General features: G+C 37.2%; 1 protein-coding gene across 1 annotated transcript in view; it reads left to right on the top strand.

The window, feature by feature from the left end:
• srrm4 (serine/arginine repetitive matrix 4) overlaps positions 1–24,699 on the top strand; it is a 73,344-nt gene that overhangs the window by 29,297 nt on the left and 19,348 nt on the right. The window contains exons 2-6 of the mRNA XM_067439410.1: positions 9,382–9,516; positions 21,092–21,181; positions 21,779–21,850; positions 21,971–21,997; positions 22,467–22,517. Coding sequence (XP_067295511.1) covers positions 9,382–9,516; positions 21,092–21,181; positions 21,779–21,850; positions 21,971–21,997; positions 22,467–22,517 — 375 coding nt within the window. The remainder of the gene's footprint in view (positions 1–9,381; positions 9,517–21,091; positions 21,182–21,778; positions 21,851–21,970; positions 21,998–22,466; positions 22,518–24,699) is intronic.

Here is a 24,699-nt window from a genome sequence, read left to right as displayed (position 1 = left end):
CGCTAACACTGCATTCACATGGACAAGCCCACGCACTACACACATAACAGTACACATTTCTCACACTCACAGTCATATGTTCTGCAATGAAGCCTGCTAATGTCATTGTAATTCGCTTCAACCTTTCCGAAATTTATGAAAGATTATCTCACAGAAGGTTCAAGTGTGTGTGAGGAATCGGAAGCCATCAGAATATGGGTGTTTCTACACGCAGCGCCATTGTCTACCTGCGGTTAAAAACTAAGCTCAGAATCGACCCAGAATCGTAAGAGAATGAATTCATTGTATGACCAACAAAATATTAGATAGATTAAACATAAATTGTTCTGCTTCCTCAGAGCTGGCTGCTTTGCTTTTATGTGTCATGTGACCAGAGTGTAATCGCAACCTTTGCTGTAAAAAAAAAAAACCTGTTTTTTCATATCGCGATATTATCGCAAATGCGATGAATCGTTTAGGCCTAACACAATGCCAATGCTGTTAGCATAAATAATATGAGAACAAAGTATAACAATGATAATTTGCACGGTTTGATGTTATATGAGTGATTGTTCGATTTAATAGTAGCTCAATTTATTGTAAAAAATTTTGTCTCCCAAAAGTGGCAGACGTTTTACTTCCCACATGAACAAATAGTATATTATAGTAAAATGACTCTAGTAAATACTCTATAGTATTTTTGAACCATATAGTCTAGTAAATGTACTACAGTAAATTGACATAAAGTGTAGTAAATATTATAATATCCAATATACTGCAGTATCTTTACTATAGTATGGTTCAAAAACACTATAGTATTTTATTTACTATAATATACTATAATATTTTTTCATGTGGGTTACTTGTTCAGATGGCATTTTTCTGTGAAAATTCTTATTTAGGTTATACTCCAAGTACAGTATCCATGGTGTGTTGACTGACAGCAAGCCGCACATACTCTGTGCCGATGCACAACTCGGGTACAGATGATAACTGCAAATAACTGCAACAAAGAGAGAAATAAAGAAAGAAATAAAGCCGCAAACTTACAGACTGCAGCTTTATTTCTTTCAGGACCACTATCGTCAAAGATGATTGAATGACTATTAGCATATAGTTTGGATTGCCGGTATGGTTCCGTTCTGGGCAAGAACTCCCTGCGCATCAATTCAGCCTAGCATAGATAAGAGCAGGGAGAGCATCAATAACCCCCATAGGGTAAACAGAACAGAACCAACATGATGTATTGCATATATCATTAATGTTGATATTAAATGTGCAGAATAATTTAGGAATTTAGTCTGATTCAAGGGGAATTAGAATACGAAATCCTGACTGACAAGAGGAGGAGCTGGTGGTGGAGGAGGGTAAATGAGCTCTGGAGAAACGCGATAGCTGCTGATAGTACTGAGGAGCTTATATATGTATGCGGTGATAGACGTCATATTCCTATAGACGTGATCAGCTGACAGCCAGCTGATGCGAGTTTGACTAACGTGACCTGCCAGAACTGACGCTACACGCTTGATTTCAAGTACAGACTTTTAAACAACAACCTGTTTTACACTAAATACTAGGTGTATCGGACATTCTTCTTTCAGATTAATAAAATAATTATATTTAAAAAGTTGGCAGTAGTTGTAGCTCTGTTTTTTTAAGTCCACAAAAAATGCATCTGTCCTTCAAATACCGTGCTCCCCGTGGCTCTGGGGGCTTCTGAAACGAATTGCTGCATTTATGTAAGAAAAATGGCCATATTTAAAACTTAAATCTCGCCTTCCGGGGAAAAAGAGTTGAAAGTGCCTTCTCGCAATTCAAGATATGTACGGCCTTTTGAACTGCAGAGGCACGTTCAACACTTTTCCCATAAGTTGAATACACACCTAGGCTGACTCGAAGGTGAGTAAATCATGAGCAAAACACCTTGAAGACTTCTTCCATTGTAACCCGTGGTGGTTAAGTGTTTCAGTCACACGATGGCACCAGACACAGTCGACGACAGCGGAGTGACACGTTATGCATATAGGTAGTAGTGCCAGTCAAGATAACTCACAGTACCCGGATGAGCGGTGTTTTATTCAATTTTGCCGGTTGTTATCTGGGAATAACATACTGCTGGAATGCGTGATTGACCAATCAGAATCAAGTATTTCATAGAGCCGTGCAATAACTAAGGTTAAAGACTTCTTTACCTGTAACTCTTGCGCATTATTTTCACATTGCTTGTGTGCTATCCATTGGCTCACCTTATGATTCATAAACCCCGTCCTCCTAAGAAACCAGATTGCAGTTTGCGGTAGGGCCCTGCGGATTTGTACTACGCCACTGGTTCCCAGGAGTTTGTTATGCACATCCACTCTTATTAGTCAAGTGTGTGTGTGTGTGTGTGTGTGTGTGTGTGTGTGTGTGTGTTTCTCAAGAATAATACAACTCATTTTCATTGTTCTTGACCTGGTAGCAATGTGAAGCTTTAGATTACATCACAAAAATATATAATATAAAATGTCCTTTGCTTTCTGGTCATTAATCAGATTACATTTGATGCGGAGGATATTCTTATTTTGGAAATCTTTAAATGATGAATATTAAGTCTAGATTCAAAAAGACATGTCCATTTGGCTAAACAGGGTTTAATTGCCATGTCTGGCCTAAGCATACCCATCATTAGTATCAATATCACAATAAAAGAGGCTGTCTTTTACCCTGAATGTTAGACAAACAATATAATCACTTTTCATTTTGATAGATGGAGCTCTGGAGTCAGTTAATCGGTATCCACTCTTAATTAACATGCTCAATCATGATCTGCCGCCCACCTTTTCCATGATAGTGATTATCAGTTGTTTGGCTGTGGATATGACAGGCCTAATAGCACTGGATAGCCTCAGTGAACTACAGGATGGACTGGGGTCTCGTATATCAGATGTGTCTGCAGTGGGAGGATGGTGTCTCGTTTTTTGTCTGTTGTGCTCTCGCAGACTAAGAGCCTAAGGGGGGTAGTCTGTAAGGCTTTTAGTACTAGAGGTACTGTAGTTTAAACAGTTCTGATTTTATAGGGGGTTTGTTTCTACAAGATGGAAACACAAAGATAAAAGAATGTGAAATGAATGTCCTAAAATATTCATCTGTGAAGAATTTGTTCTACATTTCCAATCTAGTCTGTGACAGTTCTTCGTGTTGATTGTTAACAGCACTAATTAGTCTGAGTGTAAAAGCATATAATTATGGTCATAAGTTAGCATGCATGAAACATTTCATACTTGTTCATATCTGGCTGCCATGGTAACTAGCATAACACTTCTTCCCTGATGTATCAGAACAGACTATGAGTGTCTTTAAGAGCAATATAATGGAAAGCGAAACAATAAGCAGTTTTTTATCAGAACTCGACAATTTGAATTGCACTTATTCACAGGTACAAAAACTCCTGCACCGCATGTGTGTGCGCATCCAGGCAAATTAGGCTTTGACAAGAAGGGATAATTCTGTTTAGTAAAATGTGTTTACAATTCTCTGTTTTGCTGTCATCTCATGATCCTTTTCTAAATTTAATTGTATAAACATTGTAATTGGAGATGTATACCATAGGACAGAAGCATACTTCCTTGAGTTGTAATTAAAGTATCTGATTTCTGTCCCACTAGTGTTACCCAACAGAATCTCCACAAAAAAAAAAAATCCAACAAAGAGCTTCAGTCTCTGCATATTAAAGGGATAGATCCCCTAACATTTAAATTATTTCACCCTCATGTTATTCCATACCTGTATAACTTTTTTTCTTCGGTGGAACATTTAAAGAAATTTGGAAAAATATCTAATTATCAATCTAAAATATCAATTAGATCTGATCTTAAATAAAAGATATGTTTACATGCACAAATAAATCCGATTTCAGACTTAGACATTTTTTTATTTTATAACCCTTTCATTCCGTACAAAACTACAGTGCATGCATTTTTAGGACCGGAGAAATCTGCCACGATAATGCCATCAGAGCTACCACAAGCATTATTGCTGTGTTTGCCTTGGTAACATATCTAAAAACAACACCTTGTCTTATTCCTTATTGAATGCCTTATTCTGCATGACCTTATTCTACATCCCTTAATCCTACCCAATACCTAAACTTAAATGCTACAAAAACTAACTTACTAACTAATAATAAGCAGTAAATTAGGAGTTTATTGAGGCAGAAGTCGTAGTTAATAGTGAATGTGTTCCCCACACTAAAGTGTTAATAAAAATACACTTACCAAAGTGTAAAATTACATTTACTAGTAAATGGCAAGTGTAAATGGCACTGCAAGTGTGCAAGGTATTTTTGAGTCAGATTAAGAAAATGGTCAGTTACCTCTGTATGTGGTTTCAGTGATCCGATCACAAAATGTTTTGGACCACTGCAAAAACTTCATCGTTATACCTGTTGGAAATAGGGCGTATGTGTGTGTTTGGGCACCCATGTAACAAACCTCTAAAACAGACCACTGTTTAGTTTATTGTCTTTGTGAAGATGTGACATTTCTCCCACCCAACTTTTTCTGTGTTTTTGTGTGCGTCCTGAGCCATCTGCCTCTCTTTCTGGATCACGCTCCCTTCTAGGTCTTCCATTCCTTCCCCTGCCTTTCTCTCCCATCACACCGGTATCAGTGCCATGTGACAATAGCTGTGAGGAGACCTGAGCTAAGAGCCGTGACTCATTTTTAACAACAGAAACACATCAACACAACCTGGAGAGCTGCCATTAGACTGCCACAGAGACCCCACATCTCAGCACAAACAACACATCACAGACAGGACAAGGCCTTACATTTTTTAACATTTTATAGTCACTGATTTTCAGTTATTATTTTCTTGTGCCTGATTAATTTATTTATATGAACAATGTTTTTTATAGACCCAAGGTTGTGGTTGTCATTTGCATTTTTGAATCAAAATGTAAAAATTCATGGTGATTAAATTACACTTTTAATATTGTTCTTAAACATTTGGTTTATCTGTAGTTTTAGCATTAGAAAAAAGAAAATTGCTAAAACAAAAAAATAGAGACTTGCCAAATTTAAATCAGTAATGGCAGTGCTAATATACATGTATATAAGTTTACATAAATCGTGTCATAGTATGTCATTTTTTAATAAAGCTGAACCATAGAAGTCTCCATTCCATAAATGCTAACAAACAGAAACACTCAAGTGTCTAACAGTTCTACAGTAAATGTTCTGCAGCTAAAATCTGCAGCTTATTATTTGCTAGAAAGCTTTTTCCTGCTGTGAACTCTAAATAGTTCCATTTAGACCCTTCAAATGATCTGTACTTTCCAGAGTAATGGATTACAAGCACTCAAGACAGCTTTGAAAGTTAGCAAGCCCAGGCCGAAGTGTGTGTGTGTGTGTGTGTGTGTGTGTGTGTGTGTATGGTGTGTTTGAGACAGATATAAACAGCGCTCCATAAATCTGACTCCCTGTGGAGAAGTTCTTCCATAAATTCTGAAGCCGATCAGAGAAAAGTCAGTCAGTGATGGGGAAATCAATTTCATTTAAAGCTCTCATCAGCAGGTCTCTCTAGCTGACGGCCAGTAAGAAAGAATCTGGCTTTTAAGAAGTCCGGTGAAAATTAAAAGAAAGCTTCTACACAGCAGAATTAGGGCTGTAAAATAAGAAATAATAACTGCCTACTGAGCTTGAGGTGGTAGTTGTTGCTGTATCCATGCAGCAGGTTTATTTTCCTTGGTCACCAGGGTCTGGATTCAAAAAACATTCGTAGTGAAGTTCCTAAATGTAATTTGGGAGTAGTGAACCCATCTAATCTTTCAATTAACTGCAGAAGCATATAAGCAGCCGCTCACCTTGCTCTGGCATCAGCTGTTTTGGCATCCCTCCACCTCCCCAAACTTACCAATGTAAGCCAAATATATTTAACCTTAAAGGGTTAGTTCACCCAAAAATGAAATTGATGTCATTACTGACTCACCCTAATGTCGTTCCACACCCGTAAGACACACTATGCACACTATACTGTCCATGTCCAGAAAGGGAATAAAAACATCATCAAAGTAGTCCATATGTGACATCAGTTAGTTAATTAGAATCTCTTGAAGCATCGAAAATACATTTTGGTCCAAAAATAACAAAAACTATGACTTTATTCAGCATTGTCTTCTCTCCCTTGTTTGTGTTCAATCCTCAAATAAAGATTCAAACGGTTGTGAATCGATCAATGATTCGGATCGCGAGCCAAACTGCTGAAATCCTGTGACATTGGCAATCCGAATCATTGATCGATTCACTGATTCACAACCCTTTGAATCTTTATTTGAGGATTGAAAACAAACAAGGAAGAGAAGACAATGCTGAATAAAGTCGTAGTTTTTGTTATTTTTGGACCCAAATGTCTTTTCGATGCTTCAAGAGATTCTAATTAACTAACTGATGTCACATATGGACTACTTTGATGATGTTTTTATTCCCTTTCTGAGCATATAAATATAAAATATCTTAAACTGTGTTCTGAAGATGAACGGAGGTCTTACGGGTGTGGAACGACATTAGGGTGAGTCATTAATGACATCAATTTCATTTTGGGGTGAACTAACCCTTTAATAGCTTAAAGATTATATGGGCAAACAAACTTGTGAAAGAATATTATGTATTTTTATACATGTAAAGTTCCTATCTTGTTGTTGTTGTTGTTGTTGTTGTTTTTCTTAAGATCGTTCTTTAAAAAAAATCAGTCAAGCTCGCTTCAGCTGACTCTCGGGTGATCCACATCTAACTATAGAAATATGACACCTATCACAACATCCCTATATATAGGTCCATTCAATATTATCTGCAGCTTTATTGCATTGCTCAGGAGCTAATTAAATGGCATCATCTCAATAAGAATTTTGCCATTGTGAATTTTGTGGATTCGTTCCCCATACAGATTTCACATCAGATTCAAATTTGTAAACTTGAACACGCAAATTCGCTGATCAATACAAGTCTGGCAATATATTTATATATAATATATTTATGCTTGTTGCTTAGAATCTGTCAGGCTATTGGCAACTATATATATATAGAGAGAGAGAGAGAGAGAGAGAGAGAGAGAGAGAGAGAGAGAGAGAGAGAGAGAGAGAGAGAGAGAGAGAGAGAGAGAGAGAGAGAGAGAGTATCCTCTCTCACTCCCACTCCATTTGACAAAAGGGTGGCATTATTTTAAGTAATGGGTTGGCGATGGTAATAAGGGACAAGGGGGAGGCAGCCGTTTCCTCATAATGTGTGTGTGTGTGTGTGTGTGTGTGTGTGTGTGTGTGTGTGTGTGTGTGTGTGTGTGATTTTGTCATCGTCACCATGGGATGCATGTTACCAATTGTTACTAGATCAATAATATTTTTGTTCCTGGAACAACATTTATATAAACCCATTTTTTTTTCTGTAAAGTTTAAACTTATTATTGACTTATTATTAAACTTATTATTGACAATATTCTCATGAGTAGATTGTTTTGTGGTCATTTTGTTTTTTTGTCATGTCATGTTTTTGGATCAAATTTGAAACAATCAATCATAAAGTAAATTTTTATTCATTCGAAATCACAGACCTTTTCTTGTCCACCAATAACGTGATCACAGTCAGACTCATGAACATCTTTAATGTTTTGGTCATTCAACTTCCCTCACACCAACATGTTTCACCATCTAAAATCCTCTTCTTATTATACCCAGCAGGGTGGGGTATTTTCCAATCACGTACTGGCTCATTGGAGGGCCATGTAGGGCTGCGGTGCCGGAAGGTTGACATTAATAATGTGATTGTGCTTTGCCCTCTCTTATCCAGAGGTGGCAGAGGGCAGGCCTTCCCCTGCTGCTGGGAGAGAGAGGCAATCAGCATTTAATCTGCAAGACTGATTAACTTCTCATTACAATCAGACACACATACACACTATGCAAGCACTCAGACACACAAATTCATATACAAATGTACGGGGCTGCACACAGACATATGCATGCAACTTACACTCTCACACTCTAGAGGTGAATCTGTAATTATGCCATGGAGATCAAGCCAGGCCTACTTACCCGGCTCTAGCAATCAGTTTTATTTATGCATTTATTTTCAAACTGTTTGTAAGGAACATGGCAATGACAAGAAAAGAATGGCTCAAGTGTCATGTCACAGTCTTTGCTGAATCACCTGGGTCTCTCACTGCTCAAGTGCCATTTCAATCAGACACATTTTGATTGTGAATGGAGTAAAGAGCATTAAGCTGCAGTTTAAGTGTTCAAAAATTGCTAACATTAAATCATGGGTAATTGGCCAAATGTGGATCAGTAATGGAAGTGTTTTAAGTCATTTTCTTCTGTGTATCAGAATAATCCATTGTGTCATTGCGTTCAGTATCAGACATACAGCTGAATCAGTGTCTTTATTTGAACATATATTTAATTTAAGGAATATGTCCATAAAAAAACTTGAAACATGCTCGCTCTGGGCCATATCTGATCTATATGATCCATATGATGAGTGTTGTTAAACTCATCACGGCCCTGTGTTGGGTTTCTTAGGGGCAGGGGCAGTGGAGGGGGATAGAATGTATAAAATCATTACATCTATAGAGACCCCCCACAAAGATAGTGACCAAGGCGCACGTGTGTGTGTGTGTGTGTGTGTGTGTGTGTGTGTGTGTGTGTGTGTGTGTGTGTGTGTGTGTGTGTGTGTGTGTGTGTGTGTGTGTGTGTGTGTGTGTGTGTGTGTGTGTGTGTGTGTGTGAACAAAAACATGTACACTTCACACACGAATATAAATGAGATCACCCTGACAGTTAACTTTTTAGTAAGCAATAGCTAACACAAACCGAATTGCTCAGTTTTTTTAAATTTGAACCAGCTTGATAAATATACTTGGAAATGGCTTGAGAGTGAAATGTTCAGTTTTCTCCAGTTTAAATATCATGAAGAATACACACAGAAAAAAACGAGCATAGGAGTCTTGAGTTTCCAAACCATGTGCCTTACAACCTTGGGATACGCACAAATAATTTCAGAAATGTCAGTTCAACTGAGGCGTGTAAATAAAGGCTTCTCTGTTGACACCTCATTTGAATGCTGAGCAGATGACCTCTGCATTTATGAAGGTCTAGAAGAGAAACATGAAAATGCTCAATGTTTCTCAGCAGAGAACCAAACCCCGTCCCGTTCTTCAAACATGAGTGCACTTACAAGCTGAATAACCAAATGATGGGCATTTTTTTTATGCCTGTTTCAGTTTCATTATTGAGACATTATTATTTAAGATCGTTACATAACTGCCCAAACTTTACCAATGGAAAACATACAAAAAATCTGATTTTCATTAAAATTGAACAACCTGTTGACTGTGAAATATTTAATGTTAAAGAGTTTTTGTTATTCTGTTCTTCCAGATTGGAGACAAGCCTTGCACCTAAAGATGAAGAGGAGAAAGTGAAAACGAAAGACACGGTTGCAAAAAAACATGAAAAAAATGGACACACAAAACGTAGAGGACGTAGGCGCCACAGTCACCGACGAGCTCGCAGGTCTGTATCTTCTAAAGCTGTTCATCATCCACATCTTCATCAAAGTATTTCAGTGCTTAGTAGCAAACCTTTCAGTATGTGTTTGCTAAAAAAGAAACTGTTTGTTGACTCTCTGAAGGTAAAATAGCTGATTTAACCCAACTTTGAAGTGGTTGAAAACAGCATGTGCTGTTGAAAACATTGTACAATTTAACCATGGAACCTTTATATGGATCAAGCTATTCAAATGTGAATTTTATTTTGACCCCAGAGAAGATCAAACACATGAAAATATGAAGCACTGAATCCACTTCTAAGCTTCATCCTCACTCTGTAAGCATGAATTAGAAACCCTGAACTTTAAAGCATGGCAGGCACAAACAGTCTTATCTCTTTGCCACAGTGTAAACATTAAGGTGTTGGTGGAATTTTTAACACCGGTGGCTTTTATGGGGTCCTCTTACTTCCCATCCACCAAAATTCAAACTCCACCTGATGAAAGGAATTGATTCAGCATTGGATTCGCAACCGCATAATTCCACCGATACCTTCAAAGTGTGCACGATAACACAGGCCAAAAGCAGTGCATCATTATGTAAAACAGGAAGGACGAGAGATCAAATGTTATCTTAAACATGCTAATCTCTAGCTGAGTTAATGCTCAGTTTTCTGCCAGAAAACAGCAGATGCAAATGCATTTTTTTCAGCTGAGATTCTATAATCAAGCATTCAACGACAGGTAAGCTATTCAAGATCAAATAATGAGTAAGTCAGATCAAGCTAAACCACCAAAATCCACAAACAACTTTCCTATAACAGAAGAATCCTAAATCATGTGCATAGACAGTTGTACATTTCGACATGGTTTTTTATCCAAATAGAAGAAACTATGATGGCCCAGTAGAGCAAAACACAACAAAATTTAAAAGATTTAAATTTTTGCAGACATGCATTGACAACACAATGAAAAAGCCACAAAACAATGGAAATGCTCCCAACCATCAGGGGGCACCCAGAGCGTGATAAAGTCACCACTTTTCTATAGATTCGACAGTCTTACAAAGATATCAATATTACAATCAGTTTAAGTGCATGTAAGCATTGTATATCAGCATGAAATATTAATTCAAAATCACTTACATGCATTATAGCTGTATATTTATACTTGAGAATTTGACTCGCTACCCCAGCACACAATGCACAAGGGAATATCTATCAATTGGTTGAAACATATAATTTGTATTTATTAAAATAACTTATTTATGTTCAAATTGCAAAGTGTGTTTTGCACTACTGAGTCAGAACACAACTGTGTCAGTAGTCAAAAGCTTTATGTGTGATCTTTTGCTTGCACAGTTTCCTTTTCATAACTTTCGTAACAAGCTAAGCCTCTCGATTTTGATTCTTGTTTTTCCAAAGCTGAAAGGTACATACAGCAGTGCTGGCAATGCAAACAGTGCTAAAGCGCTCCGTGAAATGTCAGTTATAAATGTTGACAGCCTTTTAACTTTCTAACCTTGTCTATTCTCCTGAGTGTGTCAGTGCTCAGTCTAACTGACGACCCTCTCCACGCTGTTCCTTCTGACAGCTGAAGTGATGGTGGCCATTAGGGGTGTGTTCGTTACCTGTGCGCCTTCAAGGTCAACTGAAGCTGACGGAAAGACTTTAAAAGCTGGAGAGCAAACTCACAACGTAAATAAAAGGCATAACAGGGCACATCTGAGTCTGACACGCATCAAATTGGCCAATGGATCAGAATGTGTTACATTACAAGTTCTTAGAGATAATTGGAGCTAAGGCTGTCATGATATTAGATTTTAACTTCACAATTATGAACAAAATATTTCACAATAATTTTGGGAAAGTTAATGATAATGCTAAAGCTGTCAAATTCATGCTCTTTATTTTGTGTTTTCTCTTTTCTTGGGCACATGAATCACACTACTTCTATCGCCTCCTCTGAGATGATTTTGTGCAATACCGCATGTTGCTATGTTGGAGTGTTAACCATATATTCTGGCTTTGGAATATTTGTGATATTATAATATCTTTGTGTATAATAGATGTGTATAATTTACACATTTAAAAAAAAAGTTTTATCACAGTTGTTGTCAATACTTGTATATTGCAACACCCATAATTGGAACTGCTTTGTATGAAGAGACCATTTTTCTCAGTATCTGGTGTTTTTTGTTGTTGTTTGTTTTTAAAGGATGCTTTATGTAATCTTTTTTTCAAAGCAAACTCAATTCGGACACTTATTATGCTTATCAAAGTCTGTGTATTGCGAAATTATCATCAAAGCTCAAGTGTATATCACACAATAGTGCAGCACCTTTATTCATAGGTCAGTGTCAGTGGTGAAAACACCGTTGTCAACTGGATGTACTAAAATAACTAAAACTGAAAAAAATATTTTAAAAACTGCAGTGCCTGACAGAAGTCTTGTCGCTTGTGTACAAATTGACCTGAAGTGCTGCTGAAATATATTTCTAATCAAGATTTTTTTCCCAAGAAATGGCTCATTTTAATCCCAAAAGCTTTTGTAATAATGTTTCAGTGAAAAACAAAACTGTCAAAAAGTATTCTAATATTCACAGCTCGGTAAAGCCCATTAAGTCAATTTTTGCAAAGACATAAGGTTGTCGCCTTGTCATATGATCTTCACTTGTGACTAATAATGGTTCAATTAGGTGTCAGGTGTGTATAAAAAACACGCCAGTACACTAGACCTTCACATCAACTGCAACTAGACCTCTGCAAACTTGCCTAAGATTCACCCTAACACTAAAGTTTTGATTATCAAGAGGCTGAAGACCAGATCCACTGCTGATGTGGCAGACACCTTCAATGTGTCTCAGTGTCAAATACAGAGGATAAAAAATGATTTGAAGGGACCGGAAACGTTTTTGAAAAGCCCAGGTCAGGCAGATCCCACAAGACATCTACTAGAGAGGACCGTTTGTTGGCTTAAAAATCCAAGACCAGCCCATTTTCCATTGCAGCAGAGCAAACAGTGAAGTTTGGTGGCGGAAAAATCTTGGTCTGGGTTTACATCCAGTATGGGGGTGTGCGAGAGATCTGCAGGGTGGAAGGCAACATCAATAGTCTAAAATACCAAGAAATCTTAGCTACCTTTTATATTCCCAACCATAAAAGAGATAAAATTACACAGCAGGATGGTGCTCCATCACATACTGCCATCTCCAAATCAAAGTTCCTCAAGGCAAAGAAGATCAAGATGCTCCAGGATTGGCCAGCCTAGTCACCAGACATGAACATCATGGAGCACATTTGGGGTAGGATGAAAGAGGACGCATGGAAGACGAAACCAAAGAATATTGAGGAACTCTGGGAGGCATGCAAGACTGCTTTCTTTGCTATTACTGATGACTTCATCAATAAATTGTATGAATCCTTGCCAAACCGCATGGATGCAGTCCTTCAAGCTCATGGAAGTCATATAAGATATTACATTTGGATCTCACAGCACCACAACTTAATTTGCTGACATATTTTTGTATTTGCAGTAAATTTGTTCAATTGCTGTATAGGCGACAACTTTTGTCTTGCCAAAATTTGACCTTTCTATCTTGATTAAATGATAAATATTTTTTTCAGTGAAACTGATTTATGATTTGGGAAGGTTTTAGCTTTTCATATGAGCTATTTCTAACACCAATTGATTAATTATAAGTCAGGTTAATAGCAGGTGTTTCTACAACATATATAAGCGAAAAGACTTTTGTCAGGGACTGTATATGTATAGATGTATCTAAAGAAATTACAACACACAACAAATTTACTAAAACTATAAAAACCTATAATGGTATAATAGACCTACTAAATATAACACTGTGATCTATTTACATTGATGTGCACATATACAATATATTAAAAAAGTTTTTAGATTTGAAAAGGACAGAATAAGCTTGTAATTGCTTATCATAACTCTATGTTTTGTTTAAAACTTTACCAACCAAATCTCATTTACTCTGCCAAAAAAAAAAACGCAGGACCAAGATTAACTGTAATAAAAAATCTTGGCCTATTGTAGTGTTTATGTGTGTTTGTGTATATGTGCCTTTGTGCAGAGAGTGTAATGTTAGACAAAGATTCCTAATTAAGCAGAAATGGCACTTGCTTTTCTGCTAATCAGCTTCTAATGCATTTCAGACTTGCTAATGCAGCAATGGCTGGATGAACTGCCTTACTATATCAGACCAAACAGCCTTTTCCACCCTCAGAGATCGAGTAAGCAGCCCGCACCCCCACAAGCACATCTGCACAGCCTGCCTGGCTCACCGTCTGTGTTTTGATCCATCTAAATGGTTTCCTCTCAGTGTTCATATTGAATCACTGACTGGCTGGGGAAAGCCAAAGCTACAACAGTATGTAATTCATCGACTGTCACGGACAGCGCTCCCCTGTGTCTATGAAATATTATTATCCTGCTGTAGCGATGTGCCGCAAGAAGCAAATCTCATTGCCTCTGCCACCGTGCCTTTAACCTGCACCAGGTATGTGTATTTATCATGGATATCCTGTATACCTTCTCCCACGCGTTATATTTTCATTGAAGCCTGTCAGATGCGTGTCATTCTTATAGTCTTGATGTGTATGTGTCTATAGCTACAAGCTACTTCGTTAAATTGGTTGAGATACAGTCAAGCTACCCTTCTGAAAAAGTATACTACAAGTTACTATAAAAAAAGCTAGTTACATTATTTTTGTGTGCTTTTTTTGTTACAGTGACATACTGTATATTACAAAACAACATAATCATTTTAAAGGGGGGGTGAAACACTCAGTTTCAGTCAATCTCATGTCAATCTTGAGTACCTATAGAGTAGTATTGCATCCTTCATATCTCTGAAAAGTCTTTAGTTTTATTATATTTATAAAAGAAATATAGTCTGTACCAAGTCTTTCCGGAAAAAAACGAGGGCCTGGAGGCGTATCGTGTGGGCGGAGCTAAAGAATGACAAGCGCGCAAAGCGGTGACATCCTCAAGCGTGGAGAAACCCCATGGCTATCGATCTCAGCTAATAGATATATGATCCAGAATCATTCGGAGGCTGAAATAAATTGAACAGGAGAAACAGCAACATCTGGACGTCCGTCTCTGTGGTATGTACTGTATTTAGTGGCCTGTCAACATTTCTGTGTCTTTACTCGCAGTTTATGAGGACATGATTCGGTTTATGGACTATTGTATGCGACTAAACCTTAGCAGTAGCAAGCAAAACGATTTTGCACGTCAGACTAGTGTAACGTTATACATAGAACAACAATGGAGTAACCGTTAGCGCATTTGAATGACGAAACACGCGATCGTGTCGTTTACTGATGTTTACTCACGAAACGATAGCCAACAGCAGAAACATTTGAAGCAGTTTTACTCACCGACTGCTTCCAAAGCAGGACCGAACCTTTATCGCTGGGACCGCTCCGTCAAAAACACACTTCTTTGGTATGATTTGGTGAAGTCCTGTGACAGCAGTGACCGTGGAGATCCAAGATGTTGTGAAGCTTCCCGTCATTTCTGCGTTAAAATCGGTTCAAATGCAGCGCTGCCTTCCTGGAATGCTGTGCTGAAGCGTTGAAGTCGCTTGATGTCACCCATAGGAATAAAGTGGAGTGCGGCGCGTCATAAGTGTTCACGGACGACTTGATCTGCAGCTTGAGAGCAGTGTTTATGGGCGTATAGGCCCATACAAGGACCTTCCACTCTATTTACGTCAAACTGACCCATACTCGAAAAAAACTCTCCGAAACTTGTGAGAAACCAGAAGGAGTATTTTTGACACAGAAATCAAACGTCCAACATTAGTTTTTGAAACTTTGTCTATGTTTAGGATGGGAATCCAAGTCTTTAACAGTGTAAAAAGCTCAGTATGCATGAAACAGCATTTCACCCCCCCTTTAATGAAGAATGTTATAAGTAATTAAGATTTGGGGTTTAAAACAACATAATGCAATACAATTAAGAGTATTGATTTATTTAGTAAACTCTCCAAAGATACACACAATACTCCAAAATAGAGATATAGCCTATATATCTCAAACTGACTGTCAAAGTCCAACATTGCTACAAATGTAACATCAGTGCAAGAACAAAATGTATGAAATTAAATAGGATACAGAAGTAGTTCAAAATGCAGGTTAAACTCATTACATGTGAACTGAGTCACTTTGCAAATCATGAGCTGCTTGCATTAAAATTTTGGTCTGAAACCTGCCACAACCCTATTTAATTAGATCACAGGCTTTGCCTTGTGGTAAGCACACTAATATCACAATTTTGTTTTTAAAACAATGGTGCAAAACACTATGTTGGTGAGCTTTTATGTTCATGATACAACTATGGCGGGTCATTTTTGTAATTAAATCATAAACAGATACTTGATATGCCGTAAAGCAGGATAATTAATCATTTTAAAGAGGCTATAATTCACCTTCTGTGCTTTAAGTCTTCGACGCAGTCAGCGTTTTAATCTTTTATTTGCATATATTACAGTGGTTTCATGTAAAATAACAACCCACTCAGACATGGTAGTGCATGTGTAATATTTTGCAGATATATTTACTCTTGCAGCATAAGCACACATATATAGAGAAATATATAATGCTATTTTGTAAATGTTTCATATTCTCAAGCTAGTTAACAAAAGCGCACATGCTGAAGAGGGCTCAGCTATTACTTTTAGGGTGGATTCACACAAGCAAAGTCCGCTAGGAAAGTTTCGCTTTCACCCTGCCCTTTTAGTGAACCAACATTTGTTAACAAAACCATTTATGCGTTGGACAGAAATTCGCAAGCAGGGAAAAGCAGAAAGTGCTAATCATGGAGATCTTTCGTAGTGCAAATTTTATTATTTTGACTGATTTGGTGTTATCGGCTACTAACAAAATATGAAGAAACTTATGAACATCATATGATACAAAGTCATCTATATCAGGGATTCTCACCTGGGCTCTGTTCAGCAGTTACCATGGTGAATACCAATATGAACTGTTAATGAAACATGAAAACTGCTCCTTATGCAATGAACATCCTCCCTGCATGCAAATCCTTCGCAGCTAACACACGTCATACCAGTTACAGGATTTATTGGTACTTTACTTTTATACTTTACTTTTATTTCATGACTTACTAATTTACAATGTAATGTTGCATGCTCGTAGATTCTCTTGCACTTTATATTTGAAGTGATATATATGCGTGTGCTGACACATTTGCACGGGCAATAGAATGCAAGATGCGCGCTACGAGCACAGTATAGCGGCTGACAGGACAGAACAGGAACGTTCTGTTTTCTGAGGTGAGAGAAACTTTCCTAACATGCTATAAAAATAACATTAGAATAATGACACTGACTTGTATGTGACAGGTGTGAATACACCCTTAAATAAAGTAATTTTAGACCAATCATCATCATCTAAAAACTCTACTTGTTAATGGGTAACCCCAATGGTAACCTCAAAAAGTCACTCATGCTAGAAAACCTTTTAAATTCCCAAATAATAGAACATTAAACACTAAAAGATCTCCCCTTTTATTAATATTGAGCAAAAAACAAGAAAAAATACAAAACATTTACTCTTTTTTAGCATAGTCAGGATCAAAGCATGCTGGGAACTAAAAGTCTGTTGTAACCACTGATTATAACTCATTCTGTGAATGTGTGTACAATACATTCATATTTTTAAGGAAATATGTACATGCAATATATGTACACAATAAAGGAAAAAAACGAATATTACTTGTAATGCAATTTTGTAATGTATTATATGTATCAATATACACATGGTCTATATTGCAATATATTGTAAAATATGAGCAATACTTTTCCATATATATGTAAATGTATTATGTAATATATTGCATTATATTTTACTTTATATTCCCATATATTTTTGTTCCGTAAGGACTACCCAACTCTGGTGTATAGAGTATAAAATGCTATTTACTGTACAAATACCTCTATGAAGGCAATGACATCTACATTTTCAGTGTTTTATCCCTCCTAATCTCCATTGTGTGTAATTCTTATGAGGCAAGCTCCTTCGGTCACAGATCACTTTAAGCTTAATATAGCAAGCTAAAATGAGTCTTTTTGATATAAATAGGGTGGGTATCAGAAAATCTGTCTTTGAAAATATCATAGAGGTCAGCTGTTTTATTCCAAGGGCCTTATCAGTGTTTGAATGGTACAGATTGGGGAGTTTGAAGCATCTAATGGATTTTTGGGGGAGTTCAAAGGATTAAAAGTGATGGAAAGACATTACTTGATGTGGCTAAATAAGATCTCAGAGGAATAATTTTTTCTCATTCCAGCTTTTTGGTCTTTATATTCGATAAATCCTCTTTGTTGAGGTTGGAAATATAACCTTTGCAATTACCTCAGAAAATGTCTTAACTCGATCAGCTTGCCTCTTCCCTTCTATTTGAATCAAGAATATAGTGATTAGGTAAACCGTTTCTCCCCCACTTTTGATTGGATCCTCTCTGTTGTCTTGATGGAATGAGAGTGGTGTGTCATTGCTGCAATCACAATAATAACAGCTGTGTGCTTTAGTAAACATTAAAAATGTTTGATATAAACGTCCGTTGTCTGTGCATAGTCTCTCTGTTGATGATTGCATTTGAATTGCTTGAGGAAGTCTCAGTAGTGGGCGCAGTGTGTTAAGCTTATATTTCTCTGTTAAGCTTAAAATTCTTCCTTGCACTCCTCTCAATGTTATTGCCTTTTGAGGTGACACTGATTTTGAAACAGCACACATGTCCCACTCAGTCAGGACACACCATCCATTCTTTCTGATCTTCTGCTTTGTTGTTGCAGAAGTGTTGCCACAAAAAGTCAATTGATTTTAAAAGCTGCCTGTCATCTACCTGTCCGAGGATGCGGTTTTCCCTCTCTCTCCTTATTGCTGTCTCTTATAACCTTCCTCTTTAATCTCTATTTTTTCCTGTGCCTTTTCTGTTCTTGAGAATTAAGATGTTTGGGGTGACAGAATGACAACCTAGAAAAAACTTCACTGGAAAAACTTGCTTCTACTCACATTTTTGTAAAACTCCAAAACGTATCAATTCACTGAAGTTTGGAGCTGAAATGAACACTTGTGGCAGTAAACACAACAACCCTTTTCATACAAATTAGGATTACAGGGCAATGATTATCAAGCAATAAAGATTTATTTCTACACTATTGTTTTTAAAATGCTATGTTATGACCTCAAAACACTTATTATATGCATGATTTAAAGTAATTTATTTTGACATTTGCCTCACATAACTAACTCCATATGTATGGATTTTCTGATGTAGTAAACTCGCTCGATCTCTCAGCTGGTACAGAATTGCTCTTATGATGAGCACTCGGTTATGAGTCCTGTGAAGCACAAGTCATGATAAAATCAGATCCGGGGCAGACACGAATTCGGATGGGCATTACATTTTTTCATGGGGGCACAAATGAAATCAACCTCTTTGAATAATAACATTATTAATTAAATGGACAAAAAAAACCTGAAAAATTCTAGGGCTCTTAAACGTGAAGTTCCGATTAATTGCATCCAAAATAAAAGTTTGTATTTACATAATATATCTGTGTGCACTGTATATAATTATTATGTATATTTGAATACACATGCATATAGGTATATGTTTAAGAAATAACGCCTACTGTATACACTCACCTAAAGGATTATTAGGAACACCGTACTAATACTGTGTTTGACCCCCTTACGCCTTCAAAACTGCCTTAATTCTACTTGGCATTGATTTAACAAGCTGCTGAAAGCATTCTTTAGAAATGTTGGCCCATATTGATAGGACAGCATCTTGCAGTTAATAGAGATTTTTGGGGGATGCACATCCAGGGCACGAAGCTCCCATTCCACCACATCACAAAGATGCTCTATTGGTTTGAGATCTGGTGACTGTGGGGGCCATTTTAGTACAGTGAACTCATTGTCATGTTCAAGAAACCAATTTGAAATGATTCAAGCTTTGTGACATGGTGCATTATCCTGCTGGAAGTAGCCATCAGAGGCTGGGTACATGGTGGTCATAAAGGGATGGAGATGGTCAGAAACAATGCTCAGGTAGGGCGGGGCATTTAAACGATGCCCAAATGGCACTAAGGGGCCTAAAGTGTGCCAAGAAAACATCCCCCACACCATTACACCTGACCTCTAGCATCAACACGGCATTTTCACCCACGGGACTGCCGCATATGCCAATGCTTTTCCCTTTTCACACCATTCTTTATAAACCCTAGAAATGGTTGTGTGTGAAAATCCCAGTAACTAAGCAGATTGTGAAATACTCAGACCGGCCCGTCTGGCACCAACAACCAAGCCATGCTCAAAATTGCTTCAATCACCTTTCTTTCCCATTCTGACATTCAGTTTGGAGTTCAGGAGATTGTCTTGACCAGGACCACGCCCCTAAATGCATTGAAGCAACTGCCATGTGATTGCTTGCCTGACCAGACAAGTAGCCTAAATTGCCAATAACAAAATATTACTTTGGAATCACCAAAACACCATAATGATTCTGCATTACTTTAGTCTAAGTGGCAATTGATAGTGAACAGTAATGTAATATATAATGTAACAAGGTTGTACTGTTTAGGTTCGCACTGCCTCTCGAGGAGAAATCAAAACAAATGAGCACAGTGGACACAAAGACACTCAATTAACATACTGTGGTAAAAATTCAAAATGTGAAATTTTTATATTTGAAGAGTTCAGATGCAAAAGCCTCTAAAAGCCACTTTGGTTAAAAATGAGATGATGATACTGAGTGAATGCTCTCCACATACATTCATAACTTACTTTCACTTCAAACCCACTAATCCCAGCCTAAGCCCATTCAGAAGTACCAGTACTTCCATAGAAGCCTAACAAAAATGCTTATTTTTAAAGAAAAACGTCAGACGGATTTAGAGGCTTTTGCATCTGAAGTCTTCATTTATAACAAATGATACAGTTAAGCAACATCACATGACCAAGAGTGCTAAATACCATCACAATAAAAAATGTGACACTGATTTCTACGACAATAAACAAGTAAATCATGTTAAGTCGCTTATGTTTTTGTTCTATTTTAGCAGCAAAAATAGTTCCAAACAAAGATCACAGCAGAACCGTAGCTCACTCAAACATTTCTGCAATCACTATCGACAAACTTTTTTTTTTTTAAATCAGACCTAACACATTCTTTTTTTATTTCTTTATTTTTTATTCAGGATTTATGTATATACAACTGTTGATGACAGTAGCCACACACAAAAAAAATAGTGCTTACAAGCGAGGACTGGTGGTTAGTGGGACGTGAAGTGGAGTTGGTGAAAGTAGACAGGTTTGTCCAGGGACATTTCATTTATGAACTGACTTTGAAAGTGAAAAACTTTTTACTATCAGTCAGTTTTGTGAAACTCAAACCTGACATTTGTTTACAGTGAATGACTGGTCAATCATCAAGCTCTTACCATTGAGTAATTGTCATTGAATGCTCTATAAAATTAAAATTAAAAATGGTTTCTGAAAAATGTCTTCTCTCTTTGCTTTGCTTTTGCTTTTCTAGTGTGTCAATTGATGCCGACCTTTCCCCTCTGCCAGTGCCTAAAACAAAGAAAAAGAAGAAGAAGTCACAAAGGAAGAGGAGGAGACACAGGTCAGCCCACAAAACAAATGATCACATGTGCTAGCAAAGAACTGTTACTTTGAACAGTCAACAGCACCGAAAAAGACTAAATTTTAGATAGATAGAAATAAATCATGCATATAATGGTCTCTGATATCAATATCAAACAACAGCTTAACTTTCATAAGTAGGCTATATTATATTAGAGAACAATAGTGTATTAGTCTCATAAAGAAGAGCCATTCAACAGAAGAACTGTTCTAAGCTTGTTATGCCTAAAGGAAATACATTTCCCTACACACTTATACACTTTTTATTATACACTAAGATTTTCTTAGTATCTTATGCTCACCAAGGCAACATATACTTATTTGATCAATAATACAGTAAAATATTAAAATTGTGAAATATTATCACAATTTAAAATAACTGTTTTCTATAATAATAATAATAATAATAATAATAATAATAATAATGTATCCACACTTCTTGTGCATCATATTCTAAATTATTTGAAAGCATTTTCAAAATGAAAAACTTTGGAACACAATCCAAGATTTTCATAAATGTGGAAATATTCCTTTAAGTGTTGTATGCGTTTTAAAACATCTATATTTGATCTCCCAGATCTCCCTCCTGCAGTCCATCACCTGTGAGGAAGAAGAAAAAGAAGAGCTCAAAGAAACGGAAGCGACATAGGTAGTGATTGATTTTCACATCAGGTCATGTTTAGAGGTTTGCTTTGAGAGTTTGCTTTTCTGATGTGGTGTGGTTGTTCTGTCACGACTGCTTTTAAAGTCATTTCCTCTCTGCCTCTAGGTCTGCCTCGAGGAAGGGAAGGCACAGGTAAATTTATTTATTTAATATTTTGCTCTTTCCTACAATAAAGGGCACAGTGCTTTTTTCACACAGCACACGTAATACCTGGTGATTACTGTTAAGTGCTTTTATGTAGTTTATGGCTCCCCAGAGTATGATTTTATTGTTCAGAGGTTCCTCTTTTAGCTCAGGAGATAGAATGGAGAGCTCAGTTATGAATTGTTTAAGTATCCACTTTGTCTCAGATGTTTCTTCTAAAATTCCTTAGGAGAGGAAAAAAGGTACAATTATTGACATACAGCAAGAATATAGGGATATATACTTATAGTAGGCCTGTAGATTATTGTGGCCTTTTAGAGTAAAAATCTTTAAAGCAGTCTCCGTTTGCTCTCCATTTAATCTCATGGTTTGCTAGAAGAAACAACAACGAGATTTTCTTTATATGGGAATCAATAATTTGTCTGTTTTTATTTATTCGTTTATTTATTTTTTACAGTGGACAGAGTCCCAGACGTAAAAGAAAGGAGGAGAAAAAACATAAAAAGAGGTTGGTGATTTAGAAATGTGTCTTAATTATTTAAAAACCCATAAGTTTATGCTTCAGTTGAAAGTATGACACTGAAAAAGCACTGACAGTTGAATTATATTTAAAGGGTTAGTTCATTTTAATCAAACTGATGTCATTAAAGGTGGGATAAATATTTAAAAAACGTTTTAGAAAAAGGACTCGGGCCGAGTGGAATAACAAACTTGTAGCCAATCAGCAGGTAAGGGGCGTGTCTACTAATGATGGTGAGAAGAGAGGCTCAGTGCGCGTCATTATTCAAAACACACGAGTCACACAGGATGGACATTAGCCAAGAAAGAACAAATATATGCTGCTTTTGCTTGAATAAGCTCGTGTGTCATGTTCACTTGTTAGTCTATTTGCGATCGTATTGTGGCTCACTTCAGCGATGATAAAGACCCGTTCATTTCCACACCGTATGGAGCATCTAAATCCCCTCAGTGTTTCAAGGTTTCAAGCGTCAGCTCACAAAATGTGTCCGACTGGTAAGATACTATACTCCTTATATATGTTTGTTTCCTCTTTTCATCTATATAACCCATAATTGTAAAATATGTCGTTAGCTGGACTTTTGAGCTTGCATAGCCTACTAACTTTATCGAGTTGTTCATGAGAATGGTTTGTGTTTTGTGATCGCTATAACTCTAATCTGGTCATAATTGTAATATGTCGTTAGCTGGACTGTCGAGGCTTGTGTTCTATTGAGTTGTTTATGAGAACTGTTTGTGTTTTTGTGATGAAGGGGTGACTTTTTCATTGAATATTCGACCTGGATTAGTTACACACAGATTCTGCCATAGTCGTTGCCTGGGTTACGTATGTGTGGGGCGGAGCTATCAATATAGGGCCGAGACCCTTTTGGGGTCGGGGCGTGTTTGTTTTGGTGATTTGAAATAACAACAACGGTTACCAGAAAGCACTTACCCCACCTTTAATGACTCACCCTAATGTCGTTCCACACCCGTAAGACCTCCGTTCATCTTCAGAACACAGTTTAAGATATTTTATATTTAGTCCGAGAGCATATCCAAGTGTATGCACACTATACTGTCCATGTCCAGAAAGGGAATAAAAACATCATCAAAGTAGTCCATATGTGACAGTTAGTTAATTAGAGTCTCTTGAAGCATCGAAAATACATTTTGGTCCAAAAATAACAAAAACTACGACTTTATTCAGCATTGTCTTCTCTTCCGCGTTTGTTTTCAAACCTCAAATATGGATTCAAACAGTTATGAATCAGCGATTCGCCAATGAATCGCCAATGTCACATGATTTCACCAGTTTGACACGCAATCCGAATTATAAATCAATATTCATGGCCATTTGAATCTTTATTTGAGGATTGAAAACAAGAGCTATTTTTGGACCAAAATGTATTTTTGATGCTTCAAGAGATTCTAATTAACTAACTGATGTCACATATGGACTACTCTGATGATGTTTTTATTAGCTTTCTGGACATGGACAGTATAGTGTGCGTACACTTGGATACGCTCTCGGACTAAATATAAAATATGTTAAACTGTGTTCTGAAGATGAACGGAGGTCTTACGGTTGTGGAACGACATTAGGGTGAGTCATTAATGACATCAATTTCATTTTTGGGTGAACTAACCCTTTAAGTTCCCTCTGTGGTTTATCCTTTAGTGTCAAAGGCTTAATGCAGTCTACTCTATAAAGCACCTGCATGACCCTTCATGCACAAGAGTCATATTTTCTAGATTAGATTACGGTGTATTGACAGCCACTCTGTAGTGCACCTCAGTTCCTCTCGTAGAGTCCTGTTATTGTCTGCATTTGTCGTGTGGTCTCTTGAACTTAAGGAGGACTGGTGCAGTCTGAGAGCAGCTCCTCGCTGAAGCAGGCGAGCAGCCAGAGAGACAGAAACATGAACCAATTTCACGGCACTAGTCTGCTACACACACAGCCAGAGAAGAAGTGCCGCGCTGGGCTTCTGATCCTCAAAACCTTCAGGTTTTGTGAGTGTGTTAAATCAATGGGTTCCCAGGTGGTTTTGCTTCATGACCCAGGACTCTAAATTCTTTGTCCTTTGTAACTGAATTACACTTGAACTGAAACTGTTTACATGAGCTCATCTTTGTCTTTACTTGATTTGTTACATTTTATAGTATACTGATGCTGAGGGCAAATCAGGAAA

The sequence above is a fragment of the Pseudorasbora parva genome, chromosome 3 (assembly GCF_024679245.1).
Source record: "Pseudorasbora parva isolate DD20220531a chromosome 3, ASM2467924v1, whole genome shotgun sequence".
Classification (NCBI taxonomy): domain Eukaryota; kingdom Metazoa; phylum Chordata; class Actinopteri; order Cypriniformes; family Gobionidae; genus Pseudorasbora; species Pseudorasbora parva.
The sequence above is the reverse complement of the archived record's forward strand: the minus strand, read 5'-3'. Positions and strand labels throughout refer to the sequence as shown.